The 17,285-nt window shown below is 40.0% G+C and overlaps 1 protein-coding gene across 1 annotated transcript; it reads right to left on the bottom strand.

Annotated features, from left to right (window-relative positions):
- Positions 1 to 5,286: 5,286 nt before the first annotated feature.
- Positions 5,287 to 6,339, bottom strand: LOC125199526. The gene is made up of 2 exons (XM_048097524.1): positions 6,041 to 6,339; positions 5,287 to 5,905 (listed from the first exon to the last, which is right to left on the bottom strand). Exons 1-2 carry the CDS (start codon positions 6,337 to 6,339, stop codon positions 5,287 to 5,289), a joined length of 918 nt encoding a protein of 305 aa, XP_047953481.1.
- Between the last annotated feature and the right edge of the window lie 10,946 nt (positions 6,340 to 17,285).

Below are 17,285 nucleotides of genomic sequence, written 5' to 3'. Positions count from 1 at the left end.
CAATGGTTTCAGGACCGGCTATCTCCAACGCATCGAAGACGACCTTCGTAAGGAATTTCCCAATACCGACCTGAAGGGTACGCCCCTTGTTGTCTCGAAGATCACTGCTTGGAAGACCAACTTCAATAGTCTCTGGAACAAGCTTTCAAGGACTGGCGTAGGCTTCAATCCAGACGGTAACCACAAGATCGACTGCAGCGACAAGCAATGAGAACAGATTGTAGTTATAAGTAGTATCTATTCAATCATGGTTTTTATGTGTGTTTCATTTGCATTTGTGATATGTTATGATTGTCGTTTGTGGGTGGTTTGGTCTTGAGTTGTTGATAATTGCATCGTGTTTGAGTTATTCATTATTTGTTTCCAACTGCCTTATAAATTATGGGAGAGTTGTGTACATATGTTGTAGGCTGATAAGAATGCCAAGTTCATGCGCCCCGAATCATGGCCGATGTATGATGTTTGGACTCAAATCTTTTGCAAAGATCGCGGTACTTGAGTTGTAAGTGAAGACTTTGCTGATGGGGCGAATGCATTGAGGATGAGAATGCGGCTCGGTATGATCATCCCAATGATGATCCATCAAACAACTATGTTGTCAACCTTGACGATTTTTTTGATGAACGGATGCACCCCCCTTTCAGTGTAACTCCGGAAAGCCACCACTCTGAAAGCACGGGTCAGAGTGAACAGCGTGAACAACCTCCAACAAAGACACCGAAAAAGCGGAAAGTTGTTAGCACTGATGCCATGCTGCTGGAGTTCCTAGACCGTATTCACTCCGAGAAAAATAAAAGACTTGATGTCATCTCTGTCATGATTGGATACGAATTTGATTTGGGCCAGGCAAGGCAAACTATACATCGCAAACTTTGTAGTGTTGTGGGTATTACAAGCGAGCAGAGGTATGAGTTGTGTGACATACTTACTCAGAAGCCTCAACGGCTTGAAGTGTTCATGGGTATGGACGATGTTGCCAAATCGGGGTACGTGCTCAGGTTTATCAGGCAGAACCCAACGACATCCTGAATGTGGGCGGAGATACGCATGCTTCTCTTTTGACTATAGTAGCAATATTCGGTGATGGTCGACATCTACACCTTATGCTTTGCTTCTTTATTCCCTATCTAGTATAGTTTGGGTTATGTTTGAACACTTGATAACTTATTTAGTATTTTGTATATCTAATTATGAACTTCATGTATGTTAGTTCGGCCAAATATGGACGCACATATTTGGTGAATTAACATCAACAACATATTGCTAGCTTTTGATATATATGATATGATCTTTTGTAGTTTATCGTTTTGTATGTTGGCTAGAAAGATTAGATGCATAGTGGAAAGACACATGAAAACACGACCCATAATGTAGATAAGACTCTTATCTACAATATTATCTCTCTTACTCTACTCTCTCTCCACTTTAACTATTTAATATCATTTTTTCAAAATGAGTGCAGAAAATTAAATGCCTCTATTACTGTGGAACGAAGGGAGTACATGATATAAATTGTTCTAAAATGTGAATAGCAGAAATTCTTGTGATAAATAACAATTGTATAATTATGATGTATGGAATTCTGTTGATAAAACAATTAGTAGAATTTCATCACTATTTACACTTTTGAATAAAACAAATCAATTTTAATAGTTGATGATACAAAAATTGAAAAAAAAAATTATAAAAAGAATGGTTTTATTTGCATATATATTAATGGAAGAGAGTGGTAGGCCCATGCGGTCAAATGATTTTTGAATTACTAATTGGCTAACGATAATTAAATGGAAACGAAAGAAACTTTTAAGTTACATTTCTTGCATTTCATTGAATACTCCATGCGTTTTATGCGTAGCTCTGCGTTTCATTGAATACTCCATGCGTTTTATGTGCAGCAAGTTGAGCTGTGATTTGCAAAACAACAGAGATTCTCCCCCATTTCAGTCTTTAACATCATAAATGAATATATTATCTCTCTCTCTCGTTTTCTATGAGGGAATGGAGGGAGAATATTTTTCTAACTTAAAAAATCATATAGGAGTATCACTGATAAATAGTTAGACGGTTGGGTAAAAACAGAAGAAAAGCATGTGAGACTTTTAATAAGTAAACATCTGGGGAACAAAGCTCCTTTTCAGCTCTTTTCCTACGGTTGCACCTGAATCAAACACACACACATATACACTCATATTATATATAGTAATAGGAAAAACATATAGTTGTATTAGAGCATCCACAATAGGATGGACTTCCCCACGGACTAGTACTAGGACTTTCCAAAAACACCTTCTGCCACGTCACTAGGACTTCTCGCCCCAGTGCCACATCACTAGGACTTCCCACTGCACAATAAGTGGACTAGCACTAGGACAAGCACTACGACATCCGACAACACAAATTCACATGTTATATGCATAATTTAATACGGAATTAAAATTTCGACACGAATACGAGTAAAATGCAATCGTAATTTCATTAAATTAAAAACATTAAAAAAGTACAATTATAAAAAAAATACAATTTCTTTTAAATCAACGTGCACCCCTCCGCGTCCACAACTCTTCAATTAGATCCTGTTGGAGTCAAATATGGGCTTCTTGTTGGCGCATGTCGGCATGGGCTTGGAGCCGTCCGACGTAATCATGAGGTATCCCCATTCGTACACTGGCAGTGGCCACGCCGTGACTTGGCCCGACGGCATCATCATTGGTCCAATTAGTCAGTTCTAGACCTTCTTGTTCGACGATCATGTTGTGCATTATAATACACGCGTACATGATATCAGTAATGTAGTCGGGATCCCACAAACGGGTTGGATTCCTAACAATTGTATAATTATGATTTGTGGAATTCTATTGATAAAACAATTAGTAGAATTTCATCACTATTTACACTTTTGAATAAAACAAATCAATTTTAATAGTTGATGATACAAAAATTAAAAAAAAAAAATTATAAAAAGAATGGTTTGTTTGCATATATATTAATGGAAGAGAGTGGTGGGCCTATGCGGTAGAATGATGTTTGAATTACTAATTGGCTAACGATAATTAAATGGAAATGAAAGAATCTTTTAAGTTACATTTCCTGCATTTCATTGAATACTCCATGCGTTTTATGCGCAACAAGTTGAGCTGTGATTTGCAAAACAACAGAGATTCTCCCCCATTTCGGTCTTTAACATCATAAATGAATATATTCTCTCTCTCTCTCGTTTTCTATGAGGGAATGGAGGGAGAATATTTTTCTAACTTAAAAAATCATATAGGAGTATCACTGATAAATAGTTAGACGGTTGGGTAAAAACAGAAGAAAAGCATGTGAGTCTTTTAATAAGTAAACATCTGGGGAACAAAGCTCCTTTTCAGCTCTTTTCCTACAGTTGCACCTGAATCAAACACACACACATATACACTCATACTATATATAGTAATAGGAAAAACATATAGCTGTATTAGAGCATCCACAATAGGATGGACTTCCCCACGGACTAGCACTAGGACTTTCCAAAAACACCTTCTGCCACGTCACTAGGACTTCTCACCCCAGTGCCACATCAATAGGACTTCCCACTGCACAATAGTGGATTAGCACTAGGACAAGCACTACGACATCCGACAACACAAATTCACATGTTATATGCATAATTTAATACGGAATTAAAATTTCGACACGAATACGAGTAAAATGCAATAGTAATTTCATTAAATTAAAAACATTAAAAAAGTACAATTATAAAAAAATACAATTTCTTTTAAATCAACGTGCACCCCTCCGCGTCCACAACTCTTCAATTAGATCTTGTTGGAGTCAAATATGGGCTTCTTGTTGGCGCATGTCGGCATGGGCTTGGAGCCATCCGACGTAATCATGAGGTATCCCCATTCGTACACTGGCAGTGGCCACGCCGTGACTTGGCCCGACGGCATCTTCATTGATCCAATTAGTCAGTTCTAGACCTTCTTGTTCGACGATCATGTTGTGCATTATAATACACGCGTACATGATATAAGTAATGTAGTCGGGATCCCACAAACGGGTTGGATTCCTAACAATTCTATAATTATGATGTGTGGAATTCTGTTGATAAAACAATTAGTAGAATTTCATCACTATTTACACTTTTGAATAAAACAAATCAATTTTAATAGTTGATGATACAAAAATTGAAAACAAAATTTATAAAAAGAATGGTTTATTTGCATATATATTAATGGAAGAGAGTGGTGGCCCATGCGGTAGAATGATGTTTGAATTACTAATTGGCTAATGATAATTAAATGGAAATGAAAGAAACTTTTAAGTTACATTTCCTGCATTTCATTGAATACTCCATGCGTTTTATACGCAACAAGTTGAGCTGTGATTTGCAAAACAACAGAGATTCTCCCCCATTTCGGTCTTTAACATCATAAATGAATATATTCTCTCTCTCTCTCGTTTTCTATGAGGGAATGGGGGGAGAATATTTTCTAACTTAAAAAATCATATAGGAGTATCACTGATAAATAGTTAGACGGTTGGGTAAAAACAGAAGAAAAACATGTGACACTTTTAATAAGTAAACATCTGGGGAACAAAGCTCCTTTTCAGCTCCTTTCCTACAGGTGCACTTGAATCAAACACACACACATATACACTCATACTATATATAGTAATAGGAAAAACATATAGCTGTATTAGAGCATCCACAATAGGATGGACTTCCCGACGGACTAGCACTAGAACTTTCCAAAAACACCTTCTGCCATGTCACTAGGACTTCTCACTCCAGTGCCACATCACTAGGACTTCCCACTGCACAATAGTGGACTAGCACTAGGACAAGCACTACGACATCCGACAACACAAATTCACATGTTATATGCATAATTAAATATGGAATTAAAATTTCGACACGAATACAAGTAAAATGCAATCGTAATTTCATTAAATAAAAAACATTAAAAAAGTACAATTTAAAAAAATACAATTTCTTTTAAATCAACGTGCACCCCTCCGCGTCCACAACTCTTCAATTAGATCCTGTTGGAGTCAAATATGGGCTTCTTGTTGGCGCATGTCGGCATGGGCTTGGAGCCGTCCGACGTAATCATGAGGTATCCCCATTCATACACTGGCAGTGGCCACGCCGTGACTTGGCCCGACGACATCTTCATTGGTCCAATTAGTCAGTTCTAGACCTTCTTGTTCGACGATCATGTTGTGCATTATAATACACGCGTACATGATATCAGCAATGCAGGCGAGATCAGACAAACGGGTTGGACCCCTCACTGCTGCCCATCAAGCCTGGAGCACACCAAATGCCCGCTCCACATCCTTGCTCGCTGCCTCCTGACGAACCGCAAAAAAAATCTTTTTTTCGAGCGGACATCTGATCATCTTCACAAAGACAGACCACCTAGGGCATATCCCATCCACCAAATAGTAGCCCATATGATGTTGGTTGTCGTTGACGACAAAACTGATGGCAGGACCAACGCCCCGGCACTGCTCGTTGAAAAGGGGCGACGAATGGAGCACGTTGATGTCGTTGTTCGACCCGACTACCCCAAAATATGCATGCCAAATCCAAAGTCGGTAGTCGGCCACGACTTCGAGGATCATCGTGGGATTCTTGACTTTGAAGCCGGTCGTGTAGTGCCCCTTCCAGGCGGTGGGACAGTTCTTCCACTCCCAATGCATACAATCTATGTTGCCTAACATTCCCGGAAACCCGTGCTGACTCCCATGCATAACCATCATATCATGGCAGTCTTGGGGAGTAAGCTTCCGAAGATAGGTATCCCTGAATATTTCACTGACACTTTGACAAAAATACTCGACGCATATTAGGGTTGTCGTCTCGCCGATGTGGAGGTACTCATCGAACATGTCGGCTGGGCCTCCGTAGGCGAGCTGCCTGATTACGGCAGTGCACTTCTATATAGGCGAGTGACCGAGCCTCCCACTCGCATCCTCCTTGCACCGGAAGTACGTGAATCAACGCGATAAAGCGTTCATGATATGCATGAATAGATCACAGTGCATCCTAAACCGCCGTCGGAAGAAGTTGTCCCCAAATCGGGGCTGCTCAGCGAAATAGTCCTCAAACAATCTTTGGTGTGCACCGACGTGGTCCCGGGGTACTACAGCTCGACGTTGGATGGGGCGATGTACTGCCGGTTGCGGCTGCTGCTGCTGCAAGGCCTCCCTCATCAGGCGACTTATCTCAGCCGACGTATAGGCCCATTCGCGGATCTGCCGCGATGCTTCACTATCCCAGCCACCTGCACCTTCCCCATTGCCACCAACACCTTCCCCGCTATCACTACCACTACCACTACCACTAGCCATTACGGGATGTCGAGAAATGTAGAGAGTAGAAAGAGAGAAACTCGTTAATACAAGTGGTGCAAATGAAAATGAATCGAAACGAGCCGTATATATAGAGTTTTGAAAAAAAATTAAAAAATGCAGACGTCCGTGCGCTCGTCCGTCGGAAGTCCACAATAGCGGACGACCGGACGGACGAGCGGCTTATCCGACGGATGAGGGGTCATCCGTCGGGCGCTCGCCGGTCGCAATAGTGGACGAGCGCGACGGACGGGCGGCTCGCCGATCGCTCGTCCACTATTGTGGATGCTATTATTTTGGGATGTAAAGCAACCCAAAAGATTAATTATTGTAAGTTACTCCAATCACATTAAATACTCTTTTCGTATATAAAACATTTAATTTTTTATATGGGATTTTATATATTATTGTTTTGTGAATTATTGAAGAGAGAGTTATTTTTAATAGGACAACATAAAAAGGAAAATGTTTTATTTTTAATGAGATAGTTGGAGTTCGAAATGTTTACTTTTCTTAAATCTCGTGTTTAAAACAAACGCCTCAAGTAACGTGAAACAGAAGGAGTATAGTATTTTTTTTTTTTTTTGGTGGATTAATGAATAGAGAATAAGAAAATTAAAAATATTTATATTTTGAGAAAGTGATATATTGGGACAGAGGCAGTATAAATGGTCTATCTAATCAAAATTTGGACTAGGCAATTAGTAGAAAATTTTGCGTTATGATCTATTACAAATTGTATAAACATACTGTCAATAACCTACGCCTAGTATTATTGCATTAATATAAACAATTAAAATGCGAATTAAGAAAATGAGATTTGTTTTTTTATCAAATGGCTTTTTGTATACGAAAAATATACTAATAAAAGTTAAAGTTTAATGTAATTTATATCCTAAAATAGATGACAAGATAGTCTTTATACGAAACTAGTGTCACGCCCGTGCGTTGCACGACTCATTTTATTTCTCTTGGTAATTTTTTAAATTGTGAACAAATTTAATTGAAACATATTTACATTTATATAGTAAACAAACACATTATGAAAATATAAACAATTAATGTGATAATATAAAAAAAAATAGTCAATTACACAGACAAAACATAAATAAAATCAAACATTAACAAAAGTTAACACAAGTACAATTTAATATTTCATATTTTATACATTTTGCAAAACTTATCTGTAAACAACATTAATAGAAAAATCACAAGTACCATCACTATTTTTATTACAAACTAAAATATTCAATCCTTCACGATTAAGAATTAAATTGTGTAATGAACTTGTCAGGGTCAATAATCACACCAATTATATCTACAAAAATACAATACGAGTCAATGTTAATACACAAATAATAATAATGTAATTGCAAAAGTAGTAGTACTAAAATATTAGTACCAAAGAGTGGCTCTTCACCTATTTTTTTATATGCTTGATTAGATCAATTATCTTAAACAATAAATCTTGGATATTTTGGGGTCAATGACTTCAGATATTCGTGTTTTGGAGCACATAATAATTTATAATTTATAATTTGAAACTGGAGTATGTACTCTACTTCTTCTAAAAAAACAAATAGTAATAATTGTTAGTTTAAGTTTTAATATGACCCGCTTAGTAAAAACAAACGAAGGAAGTTAGGATTAAGTTAAAATATAATACGTGGTACTCTACTTCTTACAAAAAATGGCAAATAGTAACAATTGTTAGTTTAAGTTTTAATATGACCCGCTTAGTAAAAACAAACGAAGGAAGTTATGATTAAGTTAAAATATAAATACGTGGAAAATAATACTGTATATTATTTTTGTGAAATGGAAAAATGACTCTGACCGTGAGACTAAAAATAAAGCAAATTTACATCACACAAAACAAAACAAAAAAACTAAAGAATGTATAATTACCACTTCTCCTAATGAGATTGAAGATATTGTTTATCAAAAGCTATAATTTAAGATTGCACTGGTGAGACATTTCCTAGTCGAGCTTCATTTCATTGAAATATAGTAACCCTATACATTAAAAACCCAAACCTTAAAACCTAAACATAAACCCTTAACTTTAAAATATACTCATCATGACCAACAAATAAGCCATCATCAATAAAATTCTCCCTTCGTCCCAGTTTGATTTTACTTTGTTATCACTTACTCTATTTTGGGGGTGGGGGGGGGGGATATTTTAATAAAATTGTGAGGAATATAAAAACTTAAATGAATCAAATACATTAAGTTAATAAATCATAAAATGAGTTAACAATTCGATAAATCCAATAACTTTAAACAAATAAATAATTAAAGTAATCAATTAAAATGAAATAAACTAAGCAATTGAAACTAACGTACGGTGGCTTATTTATCATAGAAAATTAGTTAGTAAAAGATATTATACGATGGCCTTTAATCATAAAACATATGGGGTTAATTGTAAAAGAAAATATACATATTCATTATGCCCTAAAATAATGCGCCGCGTTATTCTTTCTTCCCTGCGCAAAGAGTTCTTCGCGTTTGTTCAAAGGTATATATTTCTTATCTTCCCCTTTTCTCTAAAGACGAAACTTGATAACAATATGGCGACGAACGGACGGCTGGCCTAGTACTTCTCGAAGGCCATCTCGTGGATTTATCTCGTCGAAACACATCAATTTGGAGGAGTCTTTGCGAACTGTCGGATGATTGGCCGTGCAAGTAAATGGATGACAAACTTTTTATGTGAAACCTTATAAAAGTGGACAAAGATCTGTTTTGCAAATTCATTCATACCAGCTTCACAAATAGCTTCTGAACTTCAAGCAAAACCATTTCTTGGTTCGGGTGTGCCTCCACCTGGATTATAGTATCCCATATGTCATATATTTATAGTTCAACCAAAATGACATGACAAAATATTTATTAAAATCAACACATAAATATTGATTAAAATATTTTGGATATTCAATACAAAATATGTAATCACATTACACGCATAATTAAGCATATGCAAGTTCAAAAGTGATACACCATCAACAAAAAAATGAAAAATAGTAAATAAAATTGCGTATGAAAATTATTATTTTTGGATAAAAATAATAAAAGCACATATATTAAATATGATATTTTTGGATTTATACTATAAAGGGAGCAGCCATACCTTAACAATATATGCATCGCTCATTACTAAAATGTCATCCATATGAAATAATTAATCTCCAAATTTATAATGTACTTACTATAAAATGTCAAGGTTGTGAACAATTAAAACTACCCCTCACTCGTGGAGATCATTGTCGAGCAGATGGTGGTGACGGAGTTGAATCTCAAGCAATTTCGCTGCTCTATTCACGACAGATAGCTGTCTGTACCACTAATTTCTTAGAGTCAGAATTTAGTCTCATATTTATAGTCCCTAAAGAGTCTTGTATAACCATTAGCCATTAGTATTAATTTATAATGGTCGGATTCATTGGTGGAAATAGAAAAGGCAGCCACGTTTATAAAACGCCAATTTCATTTACTTTCTAATTAATCAGTTAAGCCACATTGACCGTTTCTACCTAATTATTTTTGCTCTATTCCTTTTCTCCCATAACCTAAATGAGTTCATGGAGCCTTTTAGTTATTATTTAGTATACCATGATAATAATGGTCTACAATTTTATATTTATCAAATAAAAACACCTCCATTTGAATTAGGCATAATTAACCTAATTATGATTTCCACGTTTATTGATTATTAAAGCGTATATGAATTATAAATGCTAGTATATATTTTGAGTATCATGCCCAATCATCTACCACTAACTATATAACTGCCAACTCGATGAATATATTTCACATATGTTATATTACTATTAAAAATAATTAATGGGCTCAAATATTTAATCCAATGACAGTTACTTTTCCACAATTATCTACAAATATTAAAAAGGTTCATAACTAATATATATTTAAAATCTTGCCCAAATTTTACAAATATTTAAAAAGATGGCCAAAACTCCCCTTTTATATATGTATAGATATCACAATAATAGTAGTATTAAAGTATTTCTTTAAAATACTAGAAGTAAAAGTGTTTAAATGGTGGATAATTGAAATAAGTACTACTACGTGATAATCTATTAAATTTAAAACATTTTAAAATGTCCAGCGTGTTCATAAATGGTTGATACATTTTGAATCACTTACCCTTTATGTTACTGTCCACTAGTAGTTTTTCATGTCAACTTGTAGGACTTTACTTTATAGAACTTATAGTCCATAAAGACTCTTCGCATGCACTTTATGTTCTTCTCGTTTCTTCTCATTTAGTACTAGTAGTATTTTACCATGAAACTCATAATCCAAACTTATTTTTGAGTCAACTTTCTTAATTATTATTGTCACTTTATAATTGGATGTTATATCCTACTGCTGTAATAAAAATAGTAGTAGTACAATCAATTTCATTTTTTTGGCATCAAAATTTATTAATGTTTGAGAAGATTATGAAATTTAAGTTTTGTTTAATATTGAGAAATGAGAATCCCACTCAACTCATTTTAGAGCTCTACATTTAATTATGAAATATTCCATTTGTATGCCTTTAAATTATCTTTCATAATTATCATTTTGCCCAACTCTTTTTCTAGTATACGAAATTGAAACTCGATAGTCTAATTATTATGAATTGTCATGGATATTTTGCATTCTCACCAATTAAATATCTATTTTCATAAGCATAATAGCAAAATGCACAATATTAGAATTCATCTTTAATTAGTAATTAATTGTGTATATATTTTCAGAGTCATCATCCTTTATTATTGGAAATCAGCATCAAGTATCAACCATTTTGCACTCTCTCTCTTTCTTACACACACACACACAATATATATACTCTTCGCCTTCTCTATTCATAGTATCCCATTTTTGTCATTTCTTTCATACTGTTATTGTCCCCCTTCTTCAGCTTGTGTCCGACCGCACAACTTCGGTTGTGTCCCACCATATACTTTGTCCTCTGATACGTAAGTACTCGTATCACGCCGACGAACGGGATCGTCGGGATGGGCCATCCCACTAGGGTTGGCGGCGGCGGACTGTTTTGTTACGTGAAAGGAAAGAAAGTAGGAAATTTTTGTGATATTGATTCTTAAGGTTTCAATATACAAATTTCCAATTTATACTAAGGACCCTAGGTTTGGTTCGACTCGATCATTCCGGGAAAGAACCAACAAGAAAACCCGAAACGGAGCTTATAATTTGCTCGACTCAAGAGTTCAAAATTTAAATAATTCAAAAATACATAAGGCAATATGATCTAGCTAATAATAATTCTAACTAGAAACATAGTCTCCGAACCATGCCGGCTTCTCCCTTAGGCGTAGAGTACGCCTCGGCTCATTCCTCTCCTCCTCGCTGCTTTCCTCCAGTTCCTCTGCTTCGCGCGGCTCTGCTACGTCATCCGTGGTAGGCTGAGATGAGTCCACAAATGTATCTGTATCGACCCCCTCCCCGATAAGAGACTCCTTGTCCTCAAGGAGCGACGGAAAACGGCTCGCAATCATTTCCAGTGGTTCCCAAGAAGCGAGGGAATCGTCCTCTCCAGACCACAAGGCATGCTCCACTGGCAGCCCTCCCTTCAACGCCATTCGTTTCTCTAGAATATTAACAGGACGGACCACAGAGCGATTGCCGACAAACTCCTCCGGCAAGTCAACCCCTGCTGCAGATAAACCCCCTTCCACAAAGGGTCGTAGAAGAATTACATGAAACACGTCGTTGATGCGCACTCCCTGCGGAAGTTGCAGGCGATATGCGACCGGGCCCACCTTCTCCAAGACCGTGAATGGACCATAAAATCTTCGCGCCAGCTTAGCAGACAAAGGTTTTGCAACAGAGTGTTGTCTATAATTCTGCAACTTGAGTAGAACTCTATCCCCGACCTCAAATTGCACTATGAAATATACCATTTGTATGTCTTTAAATTATCTTTCATAATATATCATTTTGCCCAACTCTTTTTCTAGTTTACGAAATTGAAACTCGATAGTCTAATTGTTATGAATTGTCATGGATATTTTGCATTCTCACCAATTAAATATCTATTTTCATAAGCATAATAGCATAATGCACAATATTAGAAGTCATCTTTAATTAGTAATTAATGGTGTATATATTTTCAAAGTCATCATCCTTTATTATTGGAAATCAGCATCAAGTATCAACCATTTTGCACTCTCTCTCTTTCTTACACACACACACACAATATATATACTCTTCGCCTTCTCTATTCATAGTATCCCATTTTTGTCATTTCTTTCATACTGTTATTGTCCCCCTTCTTCAGCTTGTGTCCGACCGCACAACTTCGGTTGTGTCCCACCATATACTTTGTCCTCTGATACGTAAGTACTCGTATCACGCCGACGAACGGGATCGTCGGGATGGGCCATCCCACTAGGGTTGGCGGCGGCGGACTGTTTTGTTACGTGAAAGGAAAGAAAGTAGGAAATTTTTGTGATATTGATTCTTAAGGTTTCAATATACAAATTTCCAATTTATACTAAGGACCCTAGGTTTGGTTCGACTCGATCATTCCGGGAAAGAACCAACAAGAAAACCCGAAACGGAGCTTATAATTTGCTCGACTCAAGAGTTCAAAATTTAAACAATTCAAAAATACATAAGGCAATAAGATCTAGCTAATAATAATTCTAGCTAGAAACATAGTCTCCGAACCATGCCGGCTTCTGCCTTAGGCGTAGAGTACGCCTCGGCTCATTCCTCTCCTCCTCGCTGCTTTCCTCCAGTTCCTCTGCTTCGCGCGGCTCTGCTACGTCATCCGTGGTAGGCTGAGATGAGTCCACAAATGTATCTGTATCGACCCCCTCCCCGATAAGAGGCTCCTTGTCCTCAAGGAGCGACGGAAAACGGCTCGCAATCATTTCCAGTGGTTCCCAAGAAGCGAGGGAATCGTCCTCTCCAGACCACAAGGCATGCTCCACTGGCAGCCCTCCCTTCAACGCCATTCGTTTCTCCAGAATCTTAACAGGACGGACCACAGAGCGATTGCCGACAAACTCCTCCGGCAAGTCAACCCCTACTGCAGATAAACCCCCTTCTCCAAGACCGTGAATGGACCATAAAATCTTCGCGCCAGCTTAGCAGACAAAGGTTTCGCAACAGAGTGTTGTCTATAATTCTGCAACTTGAGTAGAACTCTATCCCCGACCTCAAATTGCACCTCCCGACGGTGCTGATTCGCTGAAGTGCGCATCCGTTGCAGCGAACGTTCCAGGTTTTTTCGTAGCTCCACCAACAACGTCACACGCTCCTCAATCAAAGCTGCCACTGTGGGTTCGTGCCTAATCCTTCCAGCTGACGGTTGCGATGCCACTAGAGGGGGCGGCTCCCTTCCATATAGAGCACGAAAAGGGGACGTCCCAGTACTCTCATTGTGAAAACAGTTGAGAGCTAATTCCGCCCATGGCAAAAATGCCGTCCATTTCGTTGGGCGATCAGCAGCAAAGGCGCGCAAATATTGTTCCAACCCTCTATTTCGCACCTCCGTCTGCCCGTCGGATTGGGGGTGGTATGCAGTTGAACAATGCAACGTCGTGCCACTTAGACGAAGCATGTCCTTCTACACATCGCTCAGAAATATTGGGTCTCAATCCCACACCATAGTCCTCGGAAAGCCATGATGTTTTACCACCGTGTCAATAAATAGGCGTGCCACTCTCAAAGCATCGAAGCGCTACGGTAATGGAGCAAAATGGGCATATTTTGATAAGCGGTCCACAGCGACCATAATAGTTGTATATCCTCTAGACGTGGGCAGCCCCACAATAAAATCCATCGAAACATCCTCCCAAACTTGGGATGGAATCGGAAGCGGCTGCAATAGCCCCGCGGGCTTCTGCGTCGAATATTTCGTAGTTTGGCAAACTATGCATGAAGCCACAAACGATTTCACATCTTGTCGCATATTCGGCCAATAGAAGGCCATGTTCAGGCGACGTAGAGTTCTCTCCAACCCAGGATGACCTGCTAATGGGGTACTATGATGTTCGTGCAACAGCGCCGCCCGCAAAGACGAGTCATTGCTGACCACAATCCGGCGGCCCAAATAAATAAACTCATTCGCCACCGAATATTTACCATCTGCCTTCCCCCCTTCAAACTGTGCTCGGAGGGCGCATAACTCCGGCGAAGCCGCTGTCTCCTCGCGTAACAAATGCAAAATATCTGGGATCGGATGTGCCAAGGCCGTCAACAGCGCTACCCCACCATCGACCTCTTCATCGCGGCACGATAGGGCGTTAGCGACCTTATTTGCGGCCCCCGCCTTATATTCGATCGTAAACTTGTAGCCCATTAGTTTACGAACGTACAAATGCTGTTCCGGCGTTTGAATCACTTGCTGCAGAAGTTCCCGCAAGTTCTTCTGATCACTCCTTATAACGAATTCCCGGCCAAGTAGGTATTGGCGCCATTTTTGTACGGCCTCGACGATGGCGTACAACTCCTTATGATACGTCGACGCACTTCGGCGACGAGGACCCAATTTCTTATTGAAGAAGGCGAGTGGGTGGCCTTCTTGCATGAGGACCGCGCCTATTCCAAAATCAGAGGCGTCCGTTTCCAGATAAAAAGTCTTCGAAAAGTCCAGTAGGTGAAGAACCGGAGCTGCTGTCATCGCTCGTTTTAATGCGTCGAAACTGTCAGTTGTCGCCTGAGACCATATAAACGCCTCTTTTTTTCAAGAGGTTCGTCAAGGGTGCTGCAATACCGCATAATGGGCAATGAAACGGCGATAGTAGCCGGTGAGACCCAAAAATCCGCGGAGCTGCCGCACGGTCGCGGGTGTGGGCCATGCCACCATCGCGTCTATCTTTGCTGGGTCGGCCATCAGCTGGCCCTCCGAAATCAAATGCCCAAGGTAGTCAACAGTTGTACCGCAAAACGAGCACTTAGATAGCTTTACAAAAAATTGGTTCTCCTCCAAAATCGATAGAACCTGATCAAGATGAACACCATGCGATTCCAGACTCGGACTGTAAACCAGAATATCATAAAAAAAAACAATCACCGACTGTCGTAGGAGTGGCTTGAAAACAGAATTCATCGCAGCTTGGAAGGTAGATGGAGCGTTCGTCAGGCCAAAGGGCATCACCAGAAACTCGAAATGGCCATCATGTGTACGAAACGCTGTTTTAAACACATCCGCCTCGTGCATTCGGATTTGGTGGTATCCCGAACGGAGGTCCAACTTGGTGAAAAATCGAGCTGCACCCAACTCATCAAAGAGCTCGTCTGCCGTGGGGATCGGAAAATGGTCAGGTACCGTGGCTTTGTTCAAAGCCCTGTAGTCGATGCAGAATCGAAATGTACCGTCCTTTTTTCGTACTAATAAAACCGGTGACGAGAACGGACTATGGCTGTGTTGAATCACGCCTTGATCCAACATATCCTGAACCTGCTTCTCGATCTCATTCTTCTGGAAATACGGGTACCTATATGGACGCACATTGACCGGTTTGCTATTAGGAAGCAAGTGGATGCGGTGGTCAAATTTTCTGGCTGGTGGCAGGCCGCTCGGTAGGCGGAAAACCGCCTGGTGTCGAGCCAAAATAGCGCTGATCGCCGATGGCAGGTCTGGCGGGAGCTCTTCCACTGGGCTCGACATCTCTGTGTCCGGTGATGGGGGGTCTAGATCATTTCATAAAGCTCAAAAACTGCCTAGTGCGACATCAAGGAAACAAATGAATTGAGCGACAGCATGGAGGGAGCTCGCAGCACACCCGAAAGAACAATGAGCTTGTCGTCCTTGACGAATTCGATCGATGTGGTTGCAAAATCGGTGGTCACCCTGCCCAACGATTCCAACCACTCCATGCCTAGTATCACATCCGGGCCATGAACCGGTAGGACGTGTAGGTCCACTTACAATGGTGTACCCTGTAGGGATAGGCATGTCGCTTTGCACAGCTGGGAACACAATAGAGAAGCCCCATTCCCCACATAAACTCGAAAGGGTCGAATCGCAGTCAGAGGAAGGTGGAGTTTTTCTGCGATGCGCGGGTGTAGGAAGTCATGAGAACTCCCAGTATCAATTAAGACCTCCACTGGTTCTGACTCAATTGTCCCAGATAAGGTTAAGGATTTAGATTGTCGTCTCCCCTCCATTGCCAATAAGTGAGACAAGTCTGCTGTAATGACTTCCTCCTCAGCAACATTTTCCTCCACCGTCTCGATCGGATCGTCCTCATCCTCGCATAAACCCATATACACCAATAGGCGCTGATTGCAGACGTGGCCGGCAACCCACTTCTCCAGGCAATAAAAACACAGGTTCAAGCGCCTGCGTTCTGCCTTTTGTGCTGCCGAAAGCCGAACAATCGGAATAGATGTTGAGTCGCTGGGACGGGGAGCGGAAAAGGATGCACGGTTAGCCGGAGCCGGCGATGCCTGGCTCGCGGAAACCGGTTGTGAGGGCTGACCAGAGACCCTGGAGTCACGCGTTTGCCACTGACGGCGGCTGTACGCTGGCTGCGGTGGCGAAGTTTCTGCCCTACAATACGCTAATTGGGTGGCTAGCGCAAACGCAGCTGCTAGGGATGCTGGGCGGTGAAGTAGTACCTCGTCTTGGATCGGTTGTTTCAACCCGGCGACATACAAATCAAGTAAAACGTGATCGGGGACACCCACAACTTTAGTTTGCAATTTTTCAAAAGCTAATTGATAGTCGGAGAGCGTACCTGTCTGTTGGAGTTTCTTAAGGAGACCGACGTGGCTAACATAGCATTGAGGATCGAAACGTCGGCGGACGTCGTCTAGGAACTCTGTCCATGTGACGAAATCATGACTCGAACAATAGTTCCAAATCCAATCAGCAATGCTCGGTTCAAAGAGCATGATCACATAATGGAGACGTTCGGCCTTTAGCGTGCCCACATGGTCGAAATAGAATTGGATGC

Source organism: Salvia hispanica, chromosome 1, assembly GCF_023119035.1.
Source record: "Salvia hispanica cultivar TCC Black 2014 chromosome 1, UniMelb_Shisp_WGS_1.0, whole genome shotgun sequence".
Lineage (NCBI taxonomy): Eukaryota > Viridiplantae > Streptophyta > Magnoliopsida > Lamiales > Lamiaceae > Salvia > Salvia hispanica.
The sequence above is the reverse complement of the archived record's forward strand: the minus strand, read 5'-3'. Positions and strand labels throughout refer to the sequence as shown.